Source organism: Acanthochromis polyacanthus, chromosome 21 (genome assembly GCF_021347895.1).
Source record: "Acanthochromis polyacanthus isolate Apoly-LR-REF ecotype Palm Island chromosome 21, KAUST_Apoly_ChrSc, whole genome shotgun sequence".
Taxonomy (NCBI): domain Eukaryota; kingdom Metazoa; phylum Chordata; class Actinopteri; family Pomacentridae; genus Acanthochromis; species Acanthochromis polyacanthus.
Window position 1 is genome coordinate 20,182,797 of NC_067133.1, and position 27,532 is coordinate 20,210,328.

At 39.4% G+C, this 27,532-nt stretch overlaps 1 protein-coding gene across 3 annotated transcripts; it reads left to right on the plus strand.

Annotated features, from left to right (window-relative positions):
* On the plus strand, positions 1 to 27,359 carry ttyh2l (tweety homolog 2, like). Of its 3 annotated transcripts, XM_022198162.2 has the most exons (15): positions 1 to 179; positions 266 to 475; positions 4,136 to 4,308; positions 8,694 to 8,805; positions 13,051 to 13,271; positions 15,599 to 15,694; positions 17,117 to 17,189; positions 19,281 to 19,350; positions 19,447 to 19,502; positions 20,547 to 20,639; positions 20,723 to 20,815; positions 23,960 to 24,102; positions 24,236 to 24,421; positions 24,501 to 24,579; positions 25,942 to 27,359. In XM_022198162.2, the coding sequence occupies exons 2-15, from the start codon at positions 347 to 349 to the stop codon at positions 26,020 to 26,022; spliced, it is 1,605 nt and encodes a 534-aa protein (XP_022053854.1). In that variant the 5' UTR covers positions 1 to 179; positions 266 to 346; the 3' UTR covers positions 26,023 to 27,359. The 3 variants fall into 3 exon arrangements, with proteins under 3 accessions (XP_022053854.1, XP_051797514.1, XP_022053856.1); XM_051941554.1 differs by having other exon boundaries at positions 1 to 475; XM_022198164.2 differs by having other exon boundaries at positions 1 to 475; positions 24,236 to 24,313.
* Positions 27,360 to 27,532: the final 173 nt, after the last annotated feature.

Consider the following 27,532-nt stretch of genomic DNA (forward strand, 5'->3'; position numbering starts at 1 on the left):
TGTCGTCACTCGCTCCCAATGTCTCGGATACAAACGCCTGACTGACCTGCACCGTACATGTTATAGTAGTTGTGCAACTCAGCAGTTTACGTACAACTATGGGAACCGGAGAGGAAAGAAGTTATATTCAACATTATTCAGAAGGTGTAATGGCGAAAGAAGAACTTTGATGTTCTGTGGTAATTGTAACCTCCGCTGAGGTCGAGGTGCTTTTGCTCCCTTTTTATTTTTGTTATTGTTTCATTTTGATTTTTACTTTTCGCAGATACCTAGGAATATTTGAGTGCCAGGCTCTCAAAGGGAAGCCCATCGGCTGTGGTTTGGCAGATTGACTTTTAAAGCAGTAATGGCCACTGCAAGGCTTGATTACGTTGCTCCGTGGTGGACATACTGGCTGCACAATTTCCCTCACGTCAATTTCTTGTTCCAGTCGGTCGACAGCACTTTCAAACCGGGAGAGGCGAGCTATCAGCAGGTTGGTAACTGTACTTGTGCGTAAAGACGCACGTATTTTCAAAAGAATCTCAGCAGAAAAAAAACAACTCTAAACTATGTAATGTTGTGAACCACGGACTTTCAAAAACAGAGTTAAGCGTATTTAAATGCGCAAACCTACAGAAAGTCGTTTAACACAAACTCCTTGGTTGGATGATAAAGTTTGTCTTTCTTTTGAGTCAGTGAGACGCATCAGTGTCGCTGTCTCAAATGTTTGGTTCCAGTATCAGGAAGTAAGAACCCAGAACTCATACTGTCCCGCAGATATCACATGATAACACATGATCTGTATTAACTACGTTGGCATTAAAGTACCCCAAATGGTAAACAACAATGTTCAGCAGTATCTGCGTTTTCTATGTGTATTTGCACAGTTCTTTGTGAGATTTGACAAATCTTTTTATACCTTTAATATGATTGAACACTCAGCTTGTTTCATTCACCCAACTGTTCTTTATTGGACTCTTGCAGTCTCCACTAGCAGTACTCACAACTAAGGTTATTTTTTCTTTGTTTTTTTAGTTGTTGTTGTTCTGAAATCACATTGGATATGTGTTCATCCTTACACCATAAAGAACACATTCCCTGTCGGAGTCGATTTTGTCCTTCCCACATTTTATTTCTTTTTAAACGAGACTTGATTGTGAAAGAAATGCCTAAAAGGTACAAACTGTTTTCACTGTGAGTGATCATTTCCCCAGGGCACATTTACACAGTCATTTAAGGGTGAATGTACTGCAGATTTCATGTTTAGTGATGGGGACTGACTGTGGGCAGCGAGAACACAGTCATTAATGATAAAGTACACAGTTTGATGGAAGCAAATATTGAATGCTCTTGCTCAGTTGCCATAGTTTTCAATCTACATTCCATTGTGTATTTGATCTGATTATAATATCCCTTTATGTTATTCACTTCACTTTTGTCTTTTCCTGTGTTTGTAGTCTTTTTGCATGCAATCTAAATTTGACTCATATGTTTATAAAGATTTAACACAACCTTCCAGAGTATGCTGCAATACAAAAAAGCCATATATCACAAAGAGGCTGCATAGTTTGACAGGTGTAAATTTAATTAAAATTCACTTATTAAACTCATATGAGCTGGGCTATCAACAGTGCATTCATTAACTTATTACAAAAATAAAAGTCTTGTGTTCACTTGTTGTGTAACAGGAAATACTGTTGTCAAATGTAATTTAAAAAGTCTGTGCACATGTTCACTCAAAGAGCAACAGTGCTGATCCTGTTCTGAACTTAAAAGAGATTTCTTACACACATTATTTTATATCTTTTTGTAAAATTCACTGACTTCATGTGGGTCTCTAAGTAATGCATGGACTGTTTATGAGTGTTTTGTGCAGTTCAATGCATAGTCCTTTGATTCAAGGTCATCTGTCAATACATACATACAAAAAAACAACAAGATCTTGTCTCGCTTTTATTTGGATCTGCCACTGTTTGTCCTTCTTTATGTATCAAAGTCCATCCTTGAATCCCAACAGTGCCACACCAACTCAGCTGAGCCCCAGTAAGTGACAAGTCACAGAGGCTGTGGTGTTCTGCAAGGCTGACACAGTCTCAAACCTGAAAATAACTCATGTTCTTCATTTGGCATGCTGATCTGCTGTCTCCTGAGAAAAGTGGAAAATGCAGAGCAGCGGCAGACGCATTTCCTAAGGCTTGCTATTTAATTAAATTAGACAGGCACACGTAAGCCTACTTTATACAAACATCCTTTTAGGAAGATAAAAGATCAGTGACCTTTTAGTTCAGCGACTGTACCGTCGTTGTTTTTTGTCTTTTTTTACTCTCTTTCATGCGTCTGTTGCCTTGTTATGACATTGCATCCACTGGAAATGGAAGTGCCTGTGTGTCTAATTAGAAAACAGTGAAGTGGAAAATTAGAGGAGTGTGTGTAACTGGCAGCATTGTGCTTGTGACGGGCCTGTACTGAGTTGTAGCAACAGAAAACCAGATTTGAAACCATCAGACTAGGCCCACATCGACTTTACTCATCAGCAGTGCCCTCCAAAACCAACAATTAGCGAATCATTGGATTAGGAGTTTGGACTGGGTGCCAGTTAAGGTGGGTCAGCTCAGCTGGCACCATCTCTCTGCTGACCTATTTACTTCAAGGTGCAATTGATGTCACATTGCTGGATGTAACGTCAGCTTTAGCTTGCATAATTCGATTTTCTAGTTTAGGTATGATTGTGTGATTTTAGTTTGGAAAGCACTGTGAGTCTGTAAGCAACAGATATAATGTTGCCCTTTATTCATTCTTTGGTGTGTTTGAAGTCAGTCTGCCTCTGTTGATTGACTTCATCACCGGTTTTGTGAAACTAAGAGCAAAACAGGACTAACACAACATAAATTGGAACAGATTTTGAACACTGAAGGACTTTGTTTGAATATGCAAAACAACAGGCCCGCAATTCACATTCAGTCATGGTGTCAACACCATCCAAATGGAAAAATTAGCCACAAACATAGCCATGGAAGAGCTCTGCTTAGTCAGCCAGACATTGGCTCTCTGAACCTGTGGCATAGAAACTTGTAATGCATATTATTTGCAAGTAAAATCAAGGTCATGCTTGTCTCTGGTTTGTTTTTAGACTAAGCAAGAGCTGAAATGTTTTGAATCCACAAAATATTCTTGACAGTCATAAACAAGACCAGCTAGGATGCTTTAGTTCCAATACCGATACCAGGCTGAAAGTAGAAGCCGTTCCCAATATCAGTGTCTATGTAGCAGTCAGAATGTTTGGTTATTTGTGTTATGATCAGAAACTGATCGATTGATGAGTCCATTGTCTTACAACAGTATGAGCAGATTAAAAACAACAGGCAAGATTGCTTCATAAAATGATTGTGGGACATTTTTGGCAAGAGAATGAACATTATTATAACCTCAATGTTGAAATGCAATGAATACATAAATAAATACCCCCACAATATAATCTGATGCAAATAAATGATGCAATTTTCTGCCTCGGAGCTCACCAACAAATCTGTGTCTGTTTAAGTACAGTTAGGATAGTCAGTGTCCGAGAACAAGCAATTTCACTGAAGTGTTTCCGCAGCTTTCTTCTGTTTCTTTCTGTCCTTCGGGCTTCAAATAGTTTCTACTTTCAGAAATCACAAGACTGAATGAAAGCCGTTGTGTCACATGGCCTTCCCCTCACACAGCCCCGGATCGTTACTGTTTTCCTCAAAGCTACAGTCCAAGTTTTGCTGCAGCACTTGGCAGAAAACACTGAGGTTCTCTATGAACTGTGCTTGCCCCATGACCACCAATTTCTGTGTTCCATCCTGAAGTCAGCAGTGATAATGTTGATGATATGAATGACATGAACACACACTAACCTCAAAAAATATCTCCACACATGAGTGTTGTTTGATACCGGTGGGTTGTTTTCACTCAGCAGTCGACCTTTTGGGTGGTGGGGTCAGCTCGCCTGACACCCTGAGTCCACACATGTAACAGCTTTTTGTATCTTTATAGGCATTTGATGGTACAATATGTTGAAAAGCTCTTGACTTATTTTCAGGATGAAATCACATCTTAATCATGACTTTAACAGATGGCATCTTTATTTTTTGGCTCTTTTCTCTCTCTTTCTGCTTCTATGCCTCAGTCTTTGATATTTCTAGCATGTGTTGGTGCCGTGGGTCTTGGTCTGAGCCTGCTGGTTCTGGCGATATTCCTGGTGTGCTTGTGCTGCTGCCGAAAAGATGTAGATGAAGACACCAAGAGGCCTAATACCTGTTGTGTCACCTTGGTTGCTGTTGTCACCGGTCTCATCATATGGTGAGTGTTAGCAATTTTGTTTCTCGTTGTAGAATAATTCTAATAATTCTGTGTAAAAACATTGCTCAATTGAGTGGTAATTAAATGAAAGCAGTTTTTAAAAAAAAAATCATCTATGAAAAGTTAAATCCAGATATTCACTGAGACAATATGTGGCTGGAACTGTGGAAGAAAATTCAAACCAAATTGCAATAGGAATCAAATACATTTGCTCTGCTGGCTGCCTTACAGCCTTTTATTATCATGTCAGATTTGCGAGTTCCTTCAAGGTAAGCTGACAGGCCACATCATCAGCAGTAATCAGACTCCTAAATCCCTTACCTATCAGTTCACACTATTAAAAATGTGTACATTTAAATGTTCTACCAGACTTAGATTTTACCTTTTTTTATTATTATTTTGGCTTTTCAATTGTCCTGACAATTTGTACAAGCATACACTGGCAACGAGCTTCCATAAAACTTCCAGAGCCACATTGTCAGATATAGTTGTACTTTTAGATTTGATTTAATACTCCTTGATATAAAAAATGTTCTGGCAGAAATGAAAGAGAACAAATGACTTGCCAACAGGCTTGATTGAATTTGTGTACAGATTTGTCTAAACTTGTGACGGTGTTGGGGTTTAACTTCGTTAGCTCTCAGCCACCACTGCAGCACACAGGGCCTGTTCTAAAGCTAAGTGATTCTGCATGATGCGGTTTAGTTAAAGGGGCTCCGGCATATAGTCTCTGCCAAGAGCGCTCCTCTGTCGGTGTAGACCCTTGTTACAGTTCAGTTTAACAAATGAAGTACCTCATAGGACAGTCACTTATCTAGCCATGATTAAATATGAGATTGAAGAGACTTCACATTAAAGGTGAAGTTTAGTGGATTAAAGCAACATATGCAATGGTTCCTGCTCCCATTGGATAACATTTTACTCACTAACTGTTAATAGTATTTTATCTTTAAGACTGTGCTCCTTTTAAAGTCCCTTTCCGATCACTGTTTAAATCCCTAAAATCTCATCTCCATGCAATAAAGTTGCATACTTAGAAGTTTTTGCCCATGAAAACAACCCTTTTATGTCTTAAAGTGTCTTTGATGTAACTCTACAAATCCCTGCCTTTCTGTCCAATCGCTCCTTCCTACTCACTGCAACTCGAGCACATCACTTCACCTAATAATCTGCTCAAACTGTAAAACTGTGCAACACAATGACAAGTTGTAATACTGGAGTCATTTAGTCAGATATATTTGAACTAGAAGATGATTCTGAAACGAAATAATGATACAGAAAGTCAAATGTTACAAGTTGGCAGGATTGATTCCTTAGATTTGCTATGTATGAAATCCCAAAAGACTGAATCCATATCATTGGTACGCTGCAGTTTCAAGACAAAAACACTCAGCCATGGTACTGACTGCTTATTTTGCCCATGATGTGTCTCCTAGCATACAAAACAACACCATATGAAAGGTTTAATGAGGTGAAAAACTTGACTTTTGCTAATTTTTCATAGTTTTTTTTACTGTCCAAGCTTCTGTGCTTGTTCACATTGTTACTGATAGAGGTTCTGACCTAAAGCAGGGTGAGTTTAACTGTACATTGAGTTATATTCAATGAAAAATAGGAACAAAAAATCTCTTGTCTATAAAAGGCACTGACTGTACATGTTTTTTTGCTCTCCTCTATGTCATGGGGTGTTTATCTGATAAAGTGGGTGGAGACATACAGTAATTCCTTGTACTTCCATGTCATTTGTTAGTCATGACTCTTTTGGTATTTTTTCCAGCTCTAAATTCAGTGGGGTTTTTTGAGAAAAACACATTTCAGTTGCATTATAGAGCTCAAATACAAAAAAGGTATTTAAAGAGCTGCTGCACTTCCATGGATAATTGTTCTTGACCTCTGGAGAATGAATGGAGTAAATTAAGTTTCTTTTAACCAGCTGAATGAAGTAATTTTATAACCACGTCCATGTAGTTTGGGTTGCCAAGATTACTGTAATTGTATCTTATTTTATTTTATTTCATTTTTTTCTTTTGCTCACACTGGAGTGAATAGAATTTGCCCCCAGTGCCCCTAATCGTAACCAGATGTACTAGTTCATTGGAAAAGAAATAGGCAGTCTTATTCATTATACTTAAAAGAGGACATGCTGTGGGATGTAAGTGAACTCAAAAAGAAACACACACCTACACTGTCCTCCAAAAGTATCCACAAAGTGAAATATAATATTTTTACTTGAAATTGTGATCTAAATGTGACAGTAAGACAAAAGTGAGACTACCTCCTCCACACTTTTCATATGCATGTACGTTGTTTTTTTTGCTGTTGTTTTAGTCTCTTTTTTTTCAGATTTGCAAAGGTGGCTAATCAAAGGTTCTAATCCAACCCACGGTTCTTTGCTGCAGGTCCTTCCCCCATTCTTCTCCCCACTTTCCTGTCTCTCTCTCACTGCTGTCCGGTCAATAAAGCTGAAAAAGGAAAAAAAACAAAACAAAACAAAACTTTAAATTTATAAAAAAGGTGACTGATCAGATTAATATAAACAGAAATACAATTGCTAAATTCTAATATTTGATTGCATAGCCCCATGATACATAGTTCTAAAACCATCCATCCATCAATCCATCCAGCCATCATCTTTACACCGCTTAATCCTCATTAGGGTCGCAGTGGAGCTGGAGCCTATCCCAGCTGTCACAGGGCTACACAGAGAGACAAACAATCACACTGACATTCACACCTATGGACACTTTAGAGTTACCAATCAACCTCAGCATGTTTTTGGACTATGGGAGGAAGCCGGAGAACTTGGAGAAAAGCCACGTATGTACAGACAGAACATGCAAACTCTATGCAGAAAGATCCCTGGAAGGTAAACCGGGGATCTTCTAGCTGCAAGGCAGAGGTGCTAACGACCGAACCAACGTGCACCCCTCATACATTACATACTCAACTAAATGTTTTCTCTTCTTGCAGATGAGCTATTTTTCTGTCATAGTCAGTTATCTGGTGTTGGTTTATGCCATTTGGCTCTGATCTCAATCTCAACACAAAAAAGATAGGATGAAGTGAAAGTACGACACCCACCACTCTTTTATATGTGAACAATCCACGCAAAAGGAAACTCCTGGTCAAGTTACACTATTGAACATATTTTTATGCGCATGAAAGTGAGGGAATAGAAGCACAACCCGATCGTTTTTGGTGAAATTATGAAGTATGTGTTCTAATGAAGACCATTTGATGTGGAGTGATGATCAATCGTTTTATTTCACTCTCATCTTTTAATTTAAAATTCTCTTGAAGTTAATGGCAGAAACATTCACACTACTGTTATCACACACTCCCTAACAGGATATAATGGACACTAAATTAAAATAAGACACCATGTCCACTTATCAAACTTCTGCTAACTTAACTTTGTTTCATTGAGGAGGATTGTAGCCTTGGTTATGTGTCTACCTGACTGTTTGTGTTAGATTTTTTTGTACTTTAGTAGCACAGATGGTGTTAAAAGTCCTCAATATACGAGTCACTGTGAGAGTAAACTAGGACTTAGTTTACCTCTGTGTGTGTCTGTGCATGGTATGTCCCAGAAACAACAATTCAGCTCTGTTCTCCTGCTATCTGGAATGTGATTGATAGGCTTCCTGCTCTATGGGCACCTCCCTCCCACCCCATGCAGTCAAAAGTGTAACCAACTTCCAACCTTTGTGTAGAATGACCTTACTGCAATCGAATATGGTGAAATTGTACAATTGCTCATGGTACTGTAGACTGTTAGCAGCAGGGGTCCACTGGCTCTGGGGGTTAGGAGGGACACTAATCCTTCCTATTACAGAGGCTCAGACACAGTCTCCAAAGGCTGCAGAAAGGTGGGAAATGGGGATTCTGTGTATTCCAACTGAATGCATTTTCAGGTGTCAAACAGAATTCTGATGTGGGTTTAGCTGTGAATCGGTCAACAGATTCACATTTACTGAAGGTTTAGTGTGTTTGATACATGGCATTTAGTAAATATAGGCACACTTTTTCAATCTTTTTCTTTTTTCAATCTAACTGCTCCAGTTTCACAACATCCTAGTCCAAATGGCAGCAAGTGGAAAGAGAAGATTGAGGCAAGCAAAACTAAACAAATTATCAGACATACAGTACTTCATTAAGCCATCCTACAAATACACAACTGGGGATGAAAATTGCTCTTGATTTTTTAAAAAATTCCCTGTATACATTTTTTGCTCTTTGTGGTATTACAACTAACACATCTTTATTTTTATTGCCCTGCAACAACCTCATTCAGTCCGTAGGGAAGAAGAGGCATGATAAAGCACACAGCAAATTAACTGCGTTTATTTACTCATTTATTTCATCTCAATTCCTCCTTTTCACAGCTCGGCTGTAGGCGTGGGTTTCTATGGGAACAGTGAGACCAACGACGGGGTGTACCAGCTGACCTACTCACTCTACAATGCCAATCACACATTGGGTGGCATCAACAATCTGGTGAGGGATGAATGCCAAGCTTTGCTCTACAATCTACAATTAGAACATCATAAGCATATATATATATATATATATATATATATATACACATATATAATTTTTCTGAACTAATGTAATTTAACAATTTTCCAGCAAATTCAGTATGAGCTGACCAGGCAGTAAAAGTGTCAGAGTTGTGTAAAACAAGAACACTAATTTTGTTGTGAATAAATGCTCACCCCATACTTCTTATATTATTAACAACTGGCAACATTTCGGAGGCAACAGCACAATCATCTCATGGCTTAGTGTCTCCCTCTGCTTGGAAGGACTGTTTCACAGCTGGTAGACACCATTGATCCTGCTGTAATAATGAGGTGTACATCTGTCTCAAAGCAGCACCACACTGCAGGGGGTCTATATCCACTTTTTGTTGCAGTGAAGGAATTGAGGTGACTGCTGTCTCGGGATTTGTAAATAGGGAATATTTCCACGCAACACCTGACCTGCATTCAGAGAAGTTATTTTGGAGGCTTAGGGTGGAGGAGGGATAGGGAAGGCCTTGCAAGAAGCAATAATCACAATGAGCAAGAAGAGGATTAACTCCCATCTGCAGTGCACTAATGGATGTTAAGCTTCTCCTTTTTCCATCTCGCTCCGTCGCACTATCTGGACTGCATGCGTGTGTTTTGTGTGCATGATCGTGTCAATATCACACGTTCACTTAAAGCGTTCATATGCACACATGAATGTATGAGCACAAACAGATTAGTGCATGCATCAACAGACAGGCTACATGCATTGTGTATGCTGACTCTCACTGTACATGAAGAGAAAACAGATTTTGCCAGATAGATATGGGAATACTTTATTTTTGCTTGCACTAAACCAATACATTTATAAATGCTTTCATATTATTTTTGTTGAAACTGTTTACAAAGGTGTTTATTCAATTTAATGGTCATTTTGGACCCTTGGTTTAGTTTGCCTTCATGGAGATACAGAAAATTTGTCAACCCGTTGGGTGTTGTTTCAACTTTATGGTCATTTTGGAGGTTGTAGTTGCAATACTGTTGAATAATGGTGCATTATGCTGAGAAATGTCTATTTTGTCAGCCACATTTACTACCGTATATATGTGGTTGACAATGCACTGTAGATAAGCAAGAAACATTTCTCAGTTTAATACACTATTATTCAGCAGCACCACAAACTACAACCTCTAAAATGTCCATAAAGTTAAATCGATGCATTTCCAAAGGAGTTTCAACAAAAATGTAAAATTATAACTTGCATAAAGGCAGTAGATGCTATATTTCAAAGTTATTGTATTAGGCTGCTTTATTTCCAGCTTGGTGTAATAAATAATCTGGGAAAGTGTGCAGTACTTTGTGATGATTCTGCATCCTTGCTATGGACTTTCTCTTAGGTGTCTTGGTATTGATTTGGTCCTATAGCATGACGTATACCATAGCAGCATGAGAAGCATAGATGTCCCCTCAGGGATACAAAGGCTTTCTCACATGCAGAATTATAGCTTGATGTCATGTCCTGCACTTGCAGAGCTGATGAGCTAGGCATCCTAACAAGCCAAAGATGCTTTAGTGTGTGTTTACTTTTGCGATTTATAGCGATTCCTCTACTGCTCTTTATTTGTTTCCCAAATCTTTTCTTCACCTTTCATTTATGTTTCTGTTAACTTGGTTTCAAGGTAATCACAGCAGTAGTTTGCTTTACTTTAAAACCTTAAAGGCATTTGTCAAGCAAAGTAAATAGGAACAGGAGCATCCAAATCTCTGCTTCTCGAGGCTCCAGAGAGGTTGGTGATTTACAATCTGAGCTGTTTGGCTCTGCTGATGGCTTTTTGAGGCTCTTCTCATGATAAAATATGCACTCTCACACTCTGCAAGGGATTATCGTGTGTCATAGACGGAAAGATTTGACGAGGCGGCCATCCTGTCTTTGCTCTTTAAGGGGGCTTTTGATTGTTCACAGATATTCAATATTTCAGCCATATTTCCAGCTTTCAGGTTGCAGTATTAAAGTCTCTTCAGTGCTGCAAGGGAATAAAGGATGAGAAAACATGGCAGTCACACTATATCAAAATGTCTGTTTCCAATTTAGAGCAGTGGTTACTCTCTTGCACATGGCTGTTCTTTTTTGAAAGGGAAAGCTGCCTTGTGACTCTTGGAACAAAATGATTGCTATTTTCTGCGCCATATGTCAGTTCCCTTTAAATGTCTCTCCTCAGGGTGCTGTTTCTCATTATATGACCTTGCTTGACTTTAAAGTGCTGCGATCATATATATTGTTTTATTGTCACAGTTATTACAGTAAATCTCGTATAAAAATCACTGAAAGCATTAAGCAGGACAGTTCAGTAGCATGTAAAATTGGCATTTCGAGCAGAGCTGCTGTGAGCCTCAAATCAGTCAGTCTCATTTAACAGGCGTATCCAATATGGAGAATCCTCCTTGTGACCCGCTTTCAGTAAAAGCGAACTTAATCCATTTTAAAGGAAGACGGGACAGTCCAGATTAGGGAAATGTGGATCACCCAGAGCAGTTAGCTGATGGATCCCATTTCTCACAGTCAGGCAGACTGGCTTGCAGATAAGATTTTAGGCGTTGTGGCAGGAACTGTGAGGGATGATGAACATAGTGGTGGGGAGTGAGAGCAGTTTACTGGCAATCACACACTCAACCCCTTGGGATTGCTGGAGTGGAGGATGGGCCTGTATCTTTGCTGCATCTCCGTCAGGATACTCTTTCCGGGGTCTTACTTGCAAACCATCAGGAACATCGACTCAATAAAATTTAATCAAGGCTGTTTGAAACGTTATAGTATCAAGGAGACCGAGACACAGTTTTATCTTCTTTGTGGTGAGTTTTCATAGTGTGGGAATGAACAGTCTCACTCAAAATTCTTGAGTTTGTTGAAGAAGTCGTGGATATAATGGAGAGAAGATAATAGATAAAGAAAGTGGAACTGCTGCAAAGTGCTGTGAATTAGAATACGGAGCGCAACATCCTCTACTCAATAAAATGCTAAGTGCTCCTGCAAAGTCATTGTGGTAGGTGTGTGTGTCTGTATTCTGCTAAACTGTAAGTTGAAGAGATGTGTTACAGTTAAGACGGCACTGTTCTTTACTAAATCTTTGTTGTTTCATTTTGAGCTCTAATGTTTTTAAGTAATGCTTTTTTAGAAATAAAAGGAGATTGATGGCACTTTATAGGCAATGTCTTGTCAGCTGAATTCAACAAAAAGACTGAAAACACAGGGAAACAGTTCTCCAGGCTCAGTCTAGAGTTGACTAAATCTACCTAGATTTACTAGGGCCTTGAGAGTTCACAAATCATGCTGCATCTTCTTTGTTTAGTCTGCACAAGAGCACAAATGTGCTGGACTATGTTTTGTATCTGAGCAGTTTAATTGCCAGAGACTTAGAGCCAGAAACAGCTGGGAACAAACCCACCTGAAAAAAGGCAGATGTTATGCTGTTTTCCCCTGTTTTCACTAAGCTAAATGAAAAATAACCATCTGTAGCCTAGTTTTTTAACAGAGAAATATTAACACCCCTCTACCAACATTCCACCAGAAAGCAACCATATTTTCCAAAATGTCAAATTGTTGTTTATTACAGATGTCAAACCACTTTGTCAGGAAAAAAACAACACTAAAATGAAAAGTTTTTGATGCTATATTTTCAATTTAGATTTCCTTCACATTATTAGGAAACATTTTGCTTTTAATGTTACTTTTTAAAGAATGAATGGCATTTTCCCATCTGTCAAAATTAACTTGTTTCTGGTTCTATTCATGCTATGAAAGGACAGACATTTACTGCATTACATTGTTTTTGTTCAAACAGAAAAAGTAGGATGTATTTACTATTCCACCATGCTTCCTCCCACTCTGTTCTCACTATCAAAGACCCCTGTGATAACAGGTCTCCCTGGTATTGTTATCAGTATTCCACTCTAACATTGTTTATCTGAATAAAACACACGCTTGAAGAGAAAAGTTAATCTTTTCTCGGGGGAGTGCTCCTTTGGTTATTTCACCTCTCTATATATTTTCAATCTGCCTTTTTTTTTTAAGAATATCAGATTTTATGGATTTATTTATGTTACTGTTTCATACTGACCCTGTTTTCCCTCTGACTCCTCTTCACCTTCCCCTCCCTGCATTAAACTATTACCCATCCGATTGTCTTTCATTTCTTTCCCTTTCGTGTTTGTTCTTATTTAATTTATTTTTTTCTAGATTTCAGGATCTCAGGGCACTGTGGGAACTGGACTTAAAGAACACCTTGAACGTCTGGATGAGATATTTGCCACAAGGGCTGACTACCTCCAAGCTCTGCGCTTCCTGCAGCTGATGGTCAACAATGTCATCCGTGAGCTGACTGCTCTGCCAGACATCAGCAAAACCAATGTTGACTTGGCAGCCATTGCGGACCAAACGGCCTTCATTGAGTATTACAGGTGGGTGGAGCTTTCCTACCTCCCCTGGGGTGATGGACATTATTCTATTTTGCTCTGTGTGTGACTGAAGTAAACATGCTGCTCAGAATGGGACTATAAGTGATGCAGAGCAGACACAGAGCAGATGGGATTTTATTGATCTTCCCTCCGGAACACAGACCGGAAAAGCTATTTTTCCTGATTGCTACATAAATGAAAGCTGAAATTGAGCTTATCTCCCACTGTGCAGTTTGAGCTGTAATACATATTGCTCTCGCAGAATGTTATGCATGGCAGAGTGGCTATTAGACCATAAATGATCTCTTTACCTGCAGACTGCTGCTCACATTGATTGCAGTTATTATTTTGATGTCGCTCTCTTTTTAAGAACTATGTTCTTTAGAAAGACTGAGGAAAAAGGCCAAAAATTGGATTTAATAAACAGGGAAAAAAAACACACACTCACCAAACAATAAAGCAGTTTAAATGGATAAGATATCTAGAATTAACTCAAGAGGCAAACTTATGAGGTTAGAAAGGCTGCTGCTCAGAAATGTAAGTTAAGTGGGAAATGTGAGGTAAAGTGCAATTTAATAGCGTTTGTGGCTTGTTTTACTTTTGAGGACATAAAACTCCATCATGCTTTTGTGCCCCAAGGTTGGCACCATTTGCAGTCTGTTAATTACTGTGCATGTAGAGTAATTTTGATGAGACTAAAAGACGACAGATTTAGGGTGGTGCGGTGCCTTCTGCAGAAGAATTTGTGTGGCATTCGACAGAGTGGTAAAAGGAAACCACGGTTTGTCTGGAGGCTTTTGCAAGGATGTACCTACAAGTCATCACACAAGTTAATGTCATCCTTTGATATTCTTCCAAAAACTGCTCATTTCAGTCTAAATCTACTGGCGAACAACAAAATAAAATGTGTTCAGCACTCTGCACTACCTGTTCAAATGTAAAACTCTGATGGGGATCTTTTATTGTAAACATCACACATCAGTGCTGCAGTACACACAGTTGAAATGAAGCCTTTTCACTCAAAATATACAAAAAAAAAATGCATTCTGCTTACTTATGTAAGTGTGTGCAGCAAGATAAGTAACAGCTCTGCTTATTGCTTTGTTTGCCTCTTATGAGACTCATTTTTTTTGTGTCTATGGAAAGCTGTCTTAGTCATGTCGCTCCTAATGCTTCACAAGATAGGCAGTCTTAGACCACCTCTTGTTGAAATTGTATTTAGATTTTTGGAAGGCTTATATCTAACATGCAATTTTTTCTTGTTTTTCTCTGTACTTCTTATTGTAGCTACAGTAATAGTAAGTGTCTCTAGTTCATGGCACAACAAAGCACAAATATCTACTGTTGTGCCACTGGTAGTGATACAATATTCTGATCATTAATTTCATACGAACATATTCCCAGTGTGTTCTTACCATCCAGACACCAGATATTCTTTTGGACTGCAGTTGCCCGACACCAATCTCCTGGGTCTTGATTGGATTTCATGCAGCCATTGGGCTATGAACAGCCTGCAGCAGGGTTTTATTGATGAACAGCAAATGTTACGGCCACTCCAGTGTTATTTGAACAAGGCAAATAAAAAAAAAGATACCCATTCAGTTTTCCAATATTACATCCTCCTCTTTTCTGTGTCTAAATTCATTTCTGTCCCTCTGCTCAGAAAAAATACCACGCTTATACAAAAAAAGGTAAAGTGCAATCAATTTGAGTGTTTTTCTCTGTCCACATGCCCTTCTTTGTGAGTAAAAGGAATGGACATTCTTATTTTCAAAGTCTACTAGAGTACATCTGGACTTCTTTGAAAGAGGAGAGAATCATATTTTCGACTGACCTTCATGCACAGATTCACGATTAGGCTGCAGGTACAATGCAGCCAGTCCACGTCAATATGTAGTATCAAGGGGAATTTCTTGTATGTATGACATCCTTTATCTTTTTTCCTATTAGTCTTAGGGTGTGTGAAGTTATGAATGAGGCACAGGAGTTCTTTCATGTGCCGCTGGTCAGAAAACACACACAAGAAGTCCAGGCTGAGCATTAGCCCTTCCTGTGAAGGACATTCTCAAAGAAAAATTAAAAATTAATGCCTATGGATTTGTGGTGTTGAATTATTAAGCCAAGAAGCTGGAAATTACCTGAAACAGATGGGGGTCTAACTAGAAGACAAGAATGCTGATATACGACACACAGATCTCACGTGTTCAGCCCCGAACATATGTTGAACCAGCACTTCCTGAAGCGTGTACATGTGCATGAGTTCCATTGTCTTTAAGTGAAAGAGAGTCATGAGAATTGTTACACTCATGTTTCATTTTCCTGTCTTATAGATGGCTGAGTTATCTGCTGCTGCTCATCCTGGATCTGGTCATCTGTTTGGCCATGTGCTTAGGGATGGCGAAACACTCTCAATGTCTGCTTATCACGTACGTAGCCTCATTCTTTATGTGTAGGTATTTTGGTTTTCATCTTATTTCAGAGGCCTTTTTTTGAAACTTCTTTTTGTCTTGGGATGCTTCTTTGTTCTCGCTGGCCTCTGCTCGTAGACCGCAGACAGCCAGGGCACCAGTCAGCCTCTCTGGCACCATATAGGTCCCTCCATTAACAACACAAATGATAGTGTTACATCCTCAAATAGCACTGACAAAGGCACTGGCCTTCTTTCTCTCCTGAGTGGCTTGTCTTTTATTTCTTCATACGGCTAGAGGCAGCTTTGCACTGCTATACGCGAGGCTGAGAGAAAAGAAGTTTAGATTCGAAAGCAATGAAAGGAATAGAAAGAGTCAGTTGAAGAACATTTGATTTAGTAAACTGCAGCCAGTAATTTAGACCAACACTGATGTCTGACAAGCAAATCCACAATCCGACTTCCCATCCCATTTGCCCAATTTAGTGCAACGTACGTGTCAGTGTTAGCAGATGATGCTCAGGATCGCTCTTCACATCCCTCTCTGATGGGCCTCACTAATGCCTATTGATCGCCTGAATAGGATGAGTCTGCTCCCTTAACTAATTATTAAGTGCTCTCAGGCTGCTTTATTGGTGCTTTCAAGAGGGTCCGAGGAGCGAGTTGAGAAGCGAAGCCTTCTTCAGCCTTTTTACATCCATCAGCGGGTCATTCTTTCTCTTTTTACTTAATTTATTTACAGTAGCTCATGTTCACTGCACTTTCTCAATCTTCTGCCAGTGGTCTCTAAGATGTTGTTGATATTGGAATGCTGTTTATTTTTTTGCTTCCTTGCACTTCCATAATGTTAAAACCCGATTGAACTTGTCACTCCTTTCAGACAAAAGGGGTCAGATAAAACAAGAGGCTGACAAATCAAAACTTGTGGCAACTTTTGATTGACAGTGACAGTTTTCAGTGACTGAAAGCCAATACATCATAACTGCCAGAGTGTAGCCGAGTAAAATACTGGAATCCAACAGAGCAGAAATAACAAAGGAGATGGAAAGTCGTCCGACTCCCTCTATTGAACAATTATTTTGCTTCAATTAAACATATTTCTGAATAGATTTTTTAAAATTTTATTTTCATGTATTCCTAACTAGTGAATTAAGCGACGAAGCAAGAATTAATTTATCATCATATCACTCTATAATAAATTGAATTTCCGCTGTATGGTCTAATATTCGGTGCGCTGCGCAAGTTAAGCCGCTGTCTTCAGGCAGAAGGAGAATGATTTCCAAGTAAAAGCCAAAAGAATAAATCAAATTAACTGGGTGAAAAGGGTCTGGAGATCACTGGTACAAAGACAAACTGATTTTATCTGATTCTCCCTGTCACCCACCCCACTCCTCCTCCCCCACCCCCCACACACCCATTCCCGTTTGCAATTTTCCTGCAGGATCATGGGTTTTGTTGCGCTGTCTTTGATCCTGAGCTGGGCCTCGCTTGGAGCTGCTACTGCTACGGCTGTGGTGAGGAAAATAAATTGTAAAAAGTGTATTTCTTAAAAGCCCCACATGTTTGCTTTGTTGATTTAATTAAATAAGTGAAATCCGTCAGACATAGTTGCCCCTGTACACGACTTATTGGACCGGTGGTTCTTGTGTCTTGCTCCATATACCGTGCAATTCCTCCCAAGAGTGTTACTGTCAGTAAACATGTGGCCAAGCATTTGAACATCTCAGCCGCTTAAAAATGCCTGTATCTGTTTGTTTAAGTTGCAATGAGCTCTTTTCTAAGGTCAGTCATGCAGTAAAGCTGATTACACCCCCCCAGTCTTTTAGGCACAGCCCTCAGCCCCACTGTAAACAAGCACCTTTCTCACCCTAATTGCTAGCTCTGCTTTCTTCGAAATCTCCTCCGTCATTGAGCTCAGTTTTATTTCTCTTTCAGGCCTCCTTATTTTTGACAGACTGTTCTGTCTTCATGGCTGCACACCATGTGCTCAGCGCATCTGTGCTTACCGTGTTTAATGGTGCTCATATTAGGGACACTGTCTGGGGTACAAGAAGTACCCCCTTGTTCCAGCCCTCATGTACGCTGTATCCTGCCCTCGATCTCCCAACCTCCTGCAGAGCAACCTCACATCTGTAGATTATCCCACCAGATTTGACAGCTGTTTTGGGGAGGCAGTAGAGGATAAAGCGGAGAGGAGGCTGATTTTAACTTGAAATTAACTACATGGGTGTGAATCGCAGACATCTGCTGTGATTCTTGTGGAAATTCTCTGCAGCTGTAAAGAAAAATGACCAATAGCTTGAATGGTGCCTTTGGCTTAGCCCGGATTATTATTGCCAAAGATGACCCCACATTAAACTTCTGACCTCTCAGGTCAGCTTATCCAAAGCTCGTTTTTAACATTCAGGTCTCTCTCAGTATTGGACTGTTACGTGAGCAGAAGTAAATATCCTTGACCAGTTATTAATAGGAAGGCAAGTCCTCCATACTAAGTAGTTTATCATAGCACACGGTCTTCAGTCAAAGAAACTGAATGTGGGACAGCATGCAAAACAAGCAAGTAAACTTGTTGCACCTGCACATCATTATTAAAAAAAAATGCTTTTGAGAAAACACGGTGCCTTTTGAGAAGAATGTAGATGATGGCAGTGTCCTAGAAAATACTCAAATTTATACATATTTGATGAGAACAGCATAAACAAAATGTCCCCGCTAGTATAATGAGATAGAGATGAAGGCTAACATCCTAGCAGTGGCTGACAAGTTGCTGAAAACAAATGTCATGTGATTGCAGCTGCGTTAAGGGGTGTGTTGATAATCTAAATGTAAGGTGGGAGAACAAAGGAGTTCGACATAGGAAGTGGAACTGATGGTTATGCGAGCCTTTTTTTTTTACTTTAAAGTTGTAATCCCATACGTTTTACTTTGTTGCATCGTGCGCACCTTTGCATCCTTTGTTTTGTTGATCATCACTTTTGTACAATCAAAGTAGGTTTGCTCTCTGTGTCGTCCCTTTAGATTTGTAGTGACAAGCTGTTGAAATACTCCTCTTGAGTGGACTTGAGACTATGCAAGGAATAAATAAGGACCAACATAAAGCTTTTATGTTTGATCTAACACATTTCTTGATCCCTTTAATTTTTTAACAGTTTGAATGGCAGTCTGTTATTCTCCCCAGCTGGGAATTATGCATGCATGTGAGAAATGATTCTGTTTATTTGCCTCTTTTTCTTTGTTAAGAGCCATGTTTTTATGTTCTGGGAATAAATGCACGGCAAGATTGCGTGACCTTGACCCATGACTGTTTATGCATGCACATTAGCAGCTCTCCATGGATGAATTAAAGAGCATGAAAAGATTTGGGTGATATCATTCATGGTCAGCAAAGCGTGACATGCTCTACATGATCCATAATGGTTGCTGTCTGTTGCTACATACCACACATTTTCTATGTATGTGTATATGCTTTGCTGAGTTAAAAGGTGATAGATATGGTGTAAATGAGTGACTGTCAATAACGTCTGTTTTGATTAATGTTGGCACAAGAATTTGAATGTAGATCGTGATTTCACTGCACTGCTATTACCATGTATTGTTTTTGGCAGGGCACCAGCGACTTTTGTGTGTCTCCGGACAAGTTTATTGTTAACCAAACTCAGGATTTCCTCAGTACAGGTGATTTATAGTTAGAAGCAAAATTGTACAAACACCAGCTCTCTGTCACTGAATGTTAACCACTATGCTAATCTTCCTATTTCTCCACCCTTCCAGATGTTGCACACTATTACTTGTTCTGCAGGCCGAATCTACCAAACCCCTTCCAACAGGTATTGACTAAACATCCAAAGTCTTCATTGTCTGCACATTGGAAAATGTATCGGTATTTTAAACTTAGTTTTCAACTTGTTACGACACCAGGCAGCCGAGTTATTACATATTGTGTTATTATATACCCCAAGGGCAACTACTGTACATGAGCCACTCAAGCTTTGTTGATCAATATCAGTGTTTGCTTATCATATCTTGTGTTTATGATGTTTCAAAGAAACATTTATATCACTCACATGTTCCAAAGAGGCTAATTATTTGTGCTCGAAATGCTCATGTATTAAAATGGCCTTAAAAACATTAGCAGAATCTCAACAAAACCTGAGCACCTTGAGTATCACAACCCTGAAATTTAACTGCTGCTATTCAGAAATCACTTATTTTCAAGGCAACCGAATTTAGATATGTAACCTTGTCGAATAAATGCGATTCTTAGTTCTCTCAGTGTGAATCTGATGCCTACATACAGATGAGATTTTCCTTTCTGAATAATGCTTCACTTTGCCATCACACACGCTTCAGCTCGCGTGTTTCAGCGTTTCAATGAGAATTTAGTGTGATCCCACTTCTTCTTTGGGTATTATACTATTTGTACGATGGGGATTTTAATTTTTTTTTCTTTTTTCTACATGAGCAGTTTTGCATCTGCATGGCATGTATTGAACGAATTTGCTGAGGATAAATCCATGATCAGTAATTATTATCACAGTACCCATTTATGGATTAAAACGATGCCTGTTAAGTAGGTAGGGATGATCTTTTGTCTGATGGCCTAGTTGATATAAATATTGCTTTGTGTTTGTGCTTGAGATTGGTGGTAGGGATGGGAGGAGGGACAGTGGTGGGTGAGACGGTTGGTGGCAAAGGATAATCTGTCTGGAAAGAAATGTGTCCTCTGTTAAGCGCATTATAAAGCCTTACTTAACACCAAATTACTTGTTGACATGCTGCTCGTGAACAATACTCTATTTAATAAGATCTGCTTATTGTTTGTGGTGCATGCCTGCGTGTGTGTGATGTGTTGGGTGATTATGTTTTTGCAGTCTTTGACAATCTGCCAGCGTTCTCTGACCACCATGCAAATCCAGATCCAGGGCTTGCTGCAGTTTTCTGTGCCCGTCTTTCCTACTGCTGAGGTAAGTGGCTGGCTGACAAACTATTACACCAGGCTGTAGAGAAGTGTATATTATTCACTCCCCTCTCATACCTTGTTATACAGAGAGACCTTTTGGGGATCCAGCGACTGTTAAACTCCACTGAGTTCAGCCTGCACCAGCTAACAGCCTTCCTAGACTGCCGTGGGCTACACAAGGTAAGGTCAAACTCTGACCAGGACGCTTTTAATAGGACTGCTTTCTAGCGTAGCTCAAAGCCACTTGGAGGACCAACTTGACAGATTTTGAACCTTATCTCTGTGTACTTCTCATACACTGACATATTTATATACACCACTGCAACTGTCGTTACACTGTGTATCTGGTTGCCAGGTTCCATTCACTGCCTCTAGTTGTACTAATCTAAAATAAATAGATACACTTATCAGAGTTTTACCTATTAATTAAAATAAGTCTTTCTTGTTGCTGTAATTGAAACATAAGGTAGAACATTCTACACCTGCAGTCAACCAGAGAATATGTTGGTGAAATGAAATCCAACTAATCTTCAACTCATTTTTTAATTGGAGGGGGAATAATGTCTACACAATCACACTAATTGCTCTGAATACACACTGCTTGCTAGCCTTCTAAACCTAGATAAATTATAAATATATAAAAATAATTCAATAAAATGTGGTGCTTATGAAATCATTTAATCAAATTATTTTGTACTGAAACCTTGACAATAGACTGATATTATGAATATTATGCTGCTTTTTTTTAGATGTAACATGCACATTGTATTTTTTTTCTCCATTTGCTTTGGGAAATTGCAACCATGCCGATTACTAAGTTAGCCCTAGCAGTCTCTGTTGGGTGGCGTGAGTATAAAATTGTGAAAATGTGTCGAAAGGTAGTTGGTTACCCCCCCACCCCCCCACCCCCCCGCCAAAAAAAAAAGATTAATCCCAGAAAGCTATTGATGAACCCATTTGTCTTTATTAAAGCAACAACGATGATTATTCAGCCAATGAGAATTTGATTGGATGGGACCATATCGACCAACCGGTCAAGTGGGAGACTCCAGCTCCAGGGCTGTTCTGTGATGACTGTAGTATTGCATACTGTGGGTAGGTGTGTCATAGTTTAACAAAAGCATAGAAATAAGCCAAGATGGACAGCGGTAAGTTTCCCCTGTTGTGACGTTGGGCTTGAATTGGCAAATTTCAGTGGAATTATAGATTGATGGATTGGCTATCTATATCAGATAAGGGGTAAGAGCATTCCAGTGGATAATTAAGGCAATGATGACGGCATTTCAGCTGACAACAAAGTATTTAAACCTTGCTGATGCAGTGAGGAGCTTCTCAGCTTTTCTTCATCTGAAATGAGTAAAATCAGGTTAAGAACCATTCAACACATTATTAAAACCTGGAAGGAAAGTGGAATCGTTGGGATGTGCTGGAGAAGACTTTGCGCAGCGGTCCAACTCTTCCATCATCAGTGTAAGATCTTGGTGTAAAATAATGCATCTCTGGGTAGAAATAAATGCTGTGACATTGCAGAAGCTTATCAAAATGATGCCACAGCGAATGAGGGCCATACTCAAAACTAAAGGCAGTCCATCAAAATATTAGAGGATGCGACTTTTTTTTTGGCTGGGCAGTGTACTCCTTACATTGAAAGGTAAGAAGCTTTAAAACAGGGGTGTTATTTTAGTTCAAGGGTCACATTCAGTCCAGGTTAATCTTAAGTGGGCCGGACGAGTAAAATCACAGCATAATAACCTATAAATAGCAACAACTTCAAATTTTTCCTTCTGTTTTAGTGCAAAAAGCACATTCTGAAAATGTTCACATTCGATGAACTATCGTTTTCACAAAACATTATGAACAACCTGATTTTTTGTTAAGAATAATGAGTGCAAGTTCAACAATATTATGCCTCAGTTTATCATTTACACATTACAACTTACAGGTCAGTGTGTCTACAAAGGCACAAAGCATTTAGTTGAAAGTATCTGGAATCAAACAGTATGATATTTTAAGACTTGTCAAGATCTAGAAATCATCTTAGATTTACATTCATTTCCACATCTGTGTAGTAATCCTGACCTCCTGAACTGACACATCATGCAAGCTAAAGTAGGAGAGATTAAGGAAAATGTTTAGTTATCCCCCTGCCTTGTAAATATGTAAGATTTATAAATACAAATGCATAAAATTTGTGGTAGTGCATGAATAATAGGATTCCACAAAGTTAAATGTTGCCATATTGAAAGTGCTGACTGACATTATATTGTACAATGTTCACTGTTTTTAAATATTTTCACATTAAGTACTCATTTTCACCTTTGTAATTTTTCCACTTTGCAAAGTCATCCTGCGGGCCAGATTGGACATTCTGATGGGCCGGTTTTGGCCCGTGGGCCTTGTGTGTGACACCCTTGCTCTAAAACATTTTGAATTATTCAGCAGCTGAGTAACACTGGCAACACACACGCCAGTGATGTCACGGATCCCTGCTTCTCAGAGCTTGTTAGTCGAGCGTAACTTGCAAAGCAAACTAAGAATGCATGTGTAAAATGTGTATCATCACAGTAACATGAGAATGTCTGCATTCCACTCACTGTCTCTGTCCTAAAAGGTTTGTTGTTTGCCCCCAAACAGACATGATCTCCTTTATGAACCAATTACTTCTATTTCCTTGTTGTGGAGACACAACATCTCTTGGACACCTGGTCTTTCTCTCATATGTGGTGCCTGATCTTCTAGTATAAATTGACTGGGAGCTATTCAGCTTGTGAGGGCATGATTAAAGGGAAAAATTGTTACTGCTGCTAGCTGCCAGCTTTGTAATGTTATATATGGCCATGTTTCATTTAGGTTTAGAGTTAGGTATGCCTCCAGGAAGTTTATGAGAGTCAATTAAATGCCTGCAAAAAATACCATAAGCTGAATGTTTTTTTTCCTTTTTTCTTTTTTTAGTGCTGCATCGGTGTGGCAGTGCAATTTTTCTTTATAAATCTGCAACAACTTTTTCTCCTCACTTCATTTTATGAATGTAATTTCTGTGGGTTTAGAAGAAAAATGCACATTGTCTCTTTCCTTTTCGGTGAAAACGGGAGTTTTATTTGTAGACGGACATATTTTTACTGAACCCTGACAACTGAATTTTCTACCTCCCTCTCTCTCTCTCTCTCTCTCTCTCTCTGTGTACATACACACACACACACACACACACACACACACACACACACACACACACACACACACACACACACACACACACACACACACACACACACACACATATATATATATAAATATATTGTTTTGTGTCCATGTCCATTCTTCCAGGACTATCTAGAAGCCCTGATGGGTGTGTGTTATGATGGGGTGGAAGGGCTCCTCTACCTCTCTTTGTTTTCTCTCCTGGCTGCCTGTGCACTGTCTACCATGCTGTGTGCAATTTTCCGAGTGTGGACACTAATGGGCAGCAGGTCAGTGCCGAGCGACCCCTTTAACTCATTATGTACTGCCCGCAATGCTCTCCTGTAAAATGTTAACACATGCACTCTCTCTCTACCTTTGCGTCCTTCTGTCTCTGCGTCCGGATGGACACCTTTCGTCCAGGGAAAAGGAGTATGACGACATAGATGAGGAAGACCCGTTCAACCCCCAAGCACAGCGGATGTCCTATAACCCCAGAAGGTCCAACACACATAGTTTCTGTAGCTATACCAGCAGCCTTGGCAGCCAGGCCAGCCTTCATCCACCTCCTCAGTCTGCTTCTAATATCATGCCACCCCCTGAATACATGTAAGATCAATAGCAGATGATAGTGCTTTCTTTATATGTGTTTCATCTCTTACTACTTTTCTGTTCCTTTGTGTCACAGGAACCAGTCTATGCTGTTTGGAGGGACTCCTCGATATGAGAACGTGCCACTGATAGGGAGAGGATCCCCACCTCCCTCGGTGCGTTGGCCCTATGGGGCTCTAGTGTCCCTAGTGTAATGACAGTGCTGACACTACTCACCTCAGCACTGCTACAGCACTAACAGGATGCATGCACCATGAACATAGTGATGCCTAATACACCGTGCACAACCTCACACTCAGCATTTAGGGAGGGCTGTTGTGTTGCTTTGCAAGTGATGGAAGACTGACCTCTGCTGACCATTGACTGAAGTGCATTTTTAGCCCAGTGCCATCTCTGTACACTCCTGCCTTGGACAATATGCTTCTAACAAAGTAGTGGAAGATCCACATTAAGCATACATTTACGTATGTGTAAAATAACTAAAGTGTGGTGCTGAATAAAGACAATACTGTCGACTCATCTTCATCAGACATGTGCTTTTAATGTTAGGCTTATATTCTATATGTGTGTGGTGTGTTTCCAGAGCTGGGGCTGAATAATAGATAATATATAGAACAGTGGTAAATCCACAGTTAAAGTTTCTTTCTTAAGTTTTCTGCTTGCATGGCTGACTCAGTGCTTGAACTGCATTCACAGCGTACCAAAGACTTGAAACACCTTTTTGAGGGGGAGAGCGGGAGAGAGAGAAGGTGGACCAGTGTTTAAAATTTCACATTGCCTATGTGAGGCTTTTTGAACAGACAGTAGCATGTGTTCTGTGTTTGTTCCTGTAACCGAGATGCTTGGAACTTAGGAAGAGATATTTGCAGTAAACAGTGGAGTGTATTGAGCTACTTTTTTTTTCTTTTTTAAATGTTCTTTTTTTGTGAATCAGCCCTTTAGTGGATTTTACTCATGTTTTTTTATAAGCGGTTTTCCAGTGATTGATCTAACTGCTGAATGCTAACCAATGTTTCGTTACTAATCTTTTTTATTTTTATTGTTTGACTCAGACTTTTATTAACAGTAAGTTTTCTGCCGTCTAACTTCTTCCTACTATGTTTGATTTCATTTTCATCCACTCCTTCATACGCACTGTGGACTTACCTCTGTAATGACACTTGCTATGCAAATTATTTTAACCTGTAACCCAATGCCCAGAGATCCCTTCAAAGCTCCATACAGTACCTCAGCTTTGACCTCCTGCCACTGTTTTACCCACAGAGTGATGCATGTGAGTGTAACTTATTCTGTGATCCTTCACTTTTGCTGTCCACCTTCACATCACCTACTCCTCAACTCATTTCAGCGTTAAAATACCATCTTCTGATTCCGCAACTTCCTGATCAAAGAGCAACCCGAAATCAAGTGTTTCCTAGCTTTAGATCGGATCACACCATTTTAATGTTTCTTGTAGTTATATTAAAATGCTGTTGACAAATGTGCTAAATTCTGATTTTTATTTATTTTCCCTGCAGTATTCACCCAGTATGAGGACCACCTATCTTTCTATGACTGATGCCCAGATCAGACACTTTGGGACAGACTTCCAGGTGTAGCCTGCTACCTACCGAATCCTTTTCAGAGCTTCTGTCTGAGACTCTGGTCTCCAACCAAGAGTGCTGCCATCATGGCATAATCCTGTTTATTGGAGCGTTGGCCTGCTGTCCCAGTCTGAGACATGACAGCCGGCCACATGAAGCGATTACCTCAGTAACACATCCTTGCAGTACTGGGAAAGCCCTGAATTGCAGTTATGAACAAAGAGGACCTGTACAGGTTCATCACAAGAGTGTTGTTGTCATGATTTATGGAAATATTACATAATTACTCAAATGTAAGCGTTTCTATGAGCCAAATCAAGCCTTTGAACTGAACAAATCAAAAAAAAAATTTTTTTTGTTTGCTTGGTTGTTTGGTTTTGCTATTTCCAATATTCTGGTGTTGTGCATGGACATAATCATTGGTCAGTATTTTATCAGGAAGTGATAATGCTGCAACATGACATGACAGAGATCTTTTAAACTGCAGCATGCTAATGAAAACTGCTGCAAACCAAATGTTGTGGGGCTTTTCTTGGAAGAGCCAAAGATGCCTTTATTGATAAGTCAAATAGACATTGATGAGGGGAAATTCCTCTGAATTCACTAAGCACGATGTAATAAATTCTAACACACTGGCATTTACAAGTGTGCTGTGACTGTGCCACAGCAAGGAAGACAATTAAAATATAATTATCAGTACATCAAGGCAGTTGCTGTGTTCTAATAATATTTCATTTTGAAATATGAAACCCTGTGCCACTGGTAAGAGTCCGCTGGTAGAACATGAACTAAATATGCAAAAATTTGAAGTTTGTTGTCAGATTAATGTAGCCACTAAGTCTTGTGAATGAGAAGTTGTCTTTTACATTATTGGAGAAATCTGCTGTATGCTGTTTTCTATCTTGGATAATGTATCAAACGCAACTAATGTTTGTACATAAAAGGTTGTATTTAGACTCATTGATTCCTTGTTTGCTCTTCTACTCTCACTATGATGACCTAGACTGACACAAACTGATGGCAGTAGACTAATTGGATTTGATGTGATCTGTTCCTTAATAAGTCACATGAGGCAATACTCTCAGTCTGTGCCATAAATCTAAAAAAAAAAAATATTTAAAAATGTACCTGTTCCGTAAAGCTTCTTACGAATGCTGAAAATTGTCAGAGACTGGATTCTCAGTCATATTCAAGTGGCTTTGCTCAGCTTTCAGAAGGAGCCAAAAGACTGCGGTTTTCAGTAATTCTCACCTAGAATGCAGTGTCATCTCTGGCTGAAAGCACTGTCCTCTCTGGTTGAACATTTCAATGTTTCCAATCTGATTGCAATAAAATTGTTCTCCATACTTCAAGAGTTGTTGCAGCTTTGGCCACTTAAGACTTTTAGTATTCACCGTGAACCTTACAAACATGACAAGTTTTGCCAGGGATCCTTAACCTGATCCACTTCTGACCCTAATCCCTGCCTCTAATGGGTGAGTTCTGAAGTGTACTCTGTCACAAACATGATGCCACCTTATCCTGG

Coding starts and splice junctions, on each gene's coding strand:
- ttyh2l (XM_051941554.1), top strand. CDS start 347: ATGGCCACTGCAAGGCTTGATTACGTTGCTCCGTGGTGGACATACTGG. Junction 19,503..20,546: donor TACCAAACCCCTTCCAACAG/GTATTGACTAAA, acceptor ATGTTTTTGCAG/TCTTTGACAATCTGCCAGCG. Junction 24,422..24,500: donor ATGCCACCCCCTGAATACAT/GTAAGATCAATA, acceptor TTTGTGTCACAG/GAACCAGTCTATGCTGTTTG.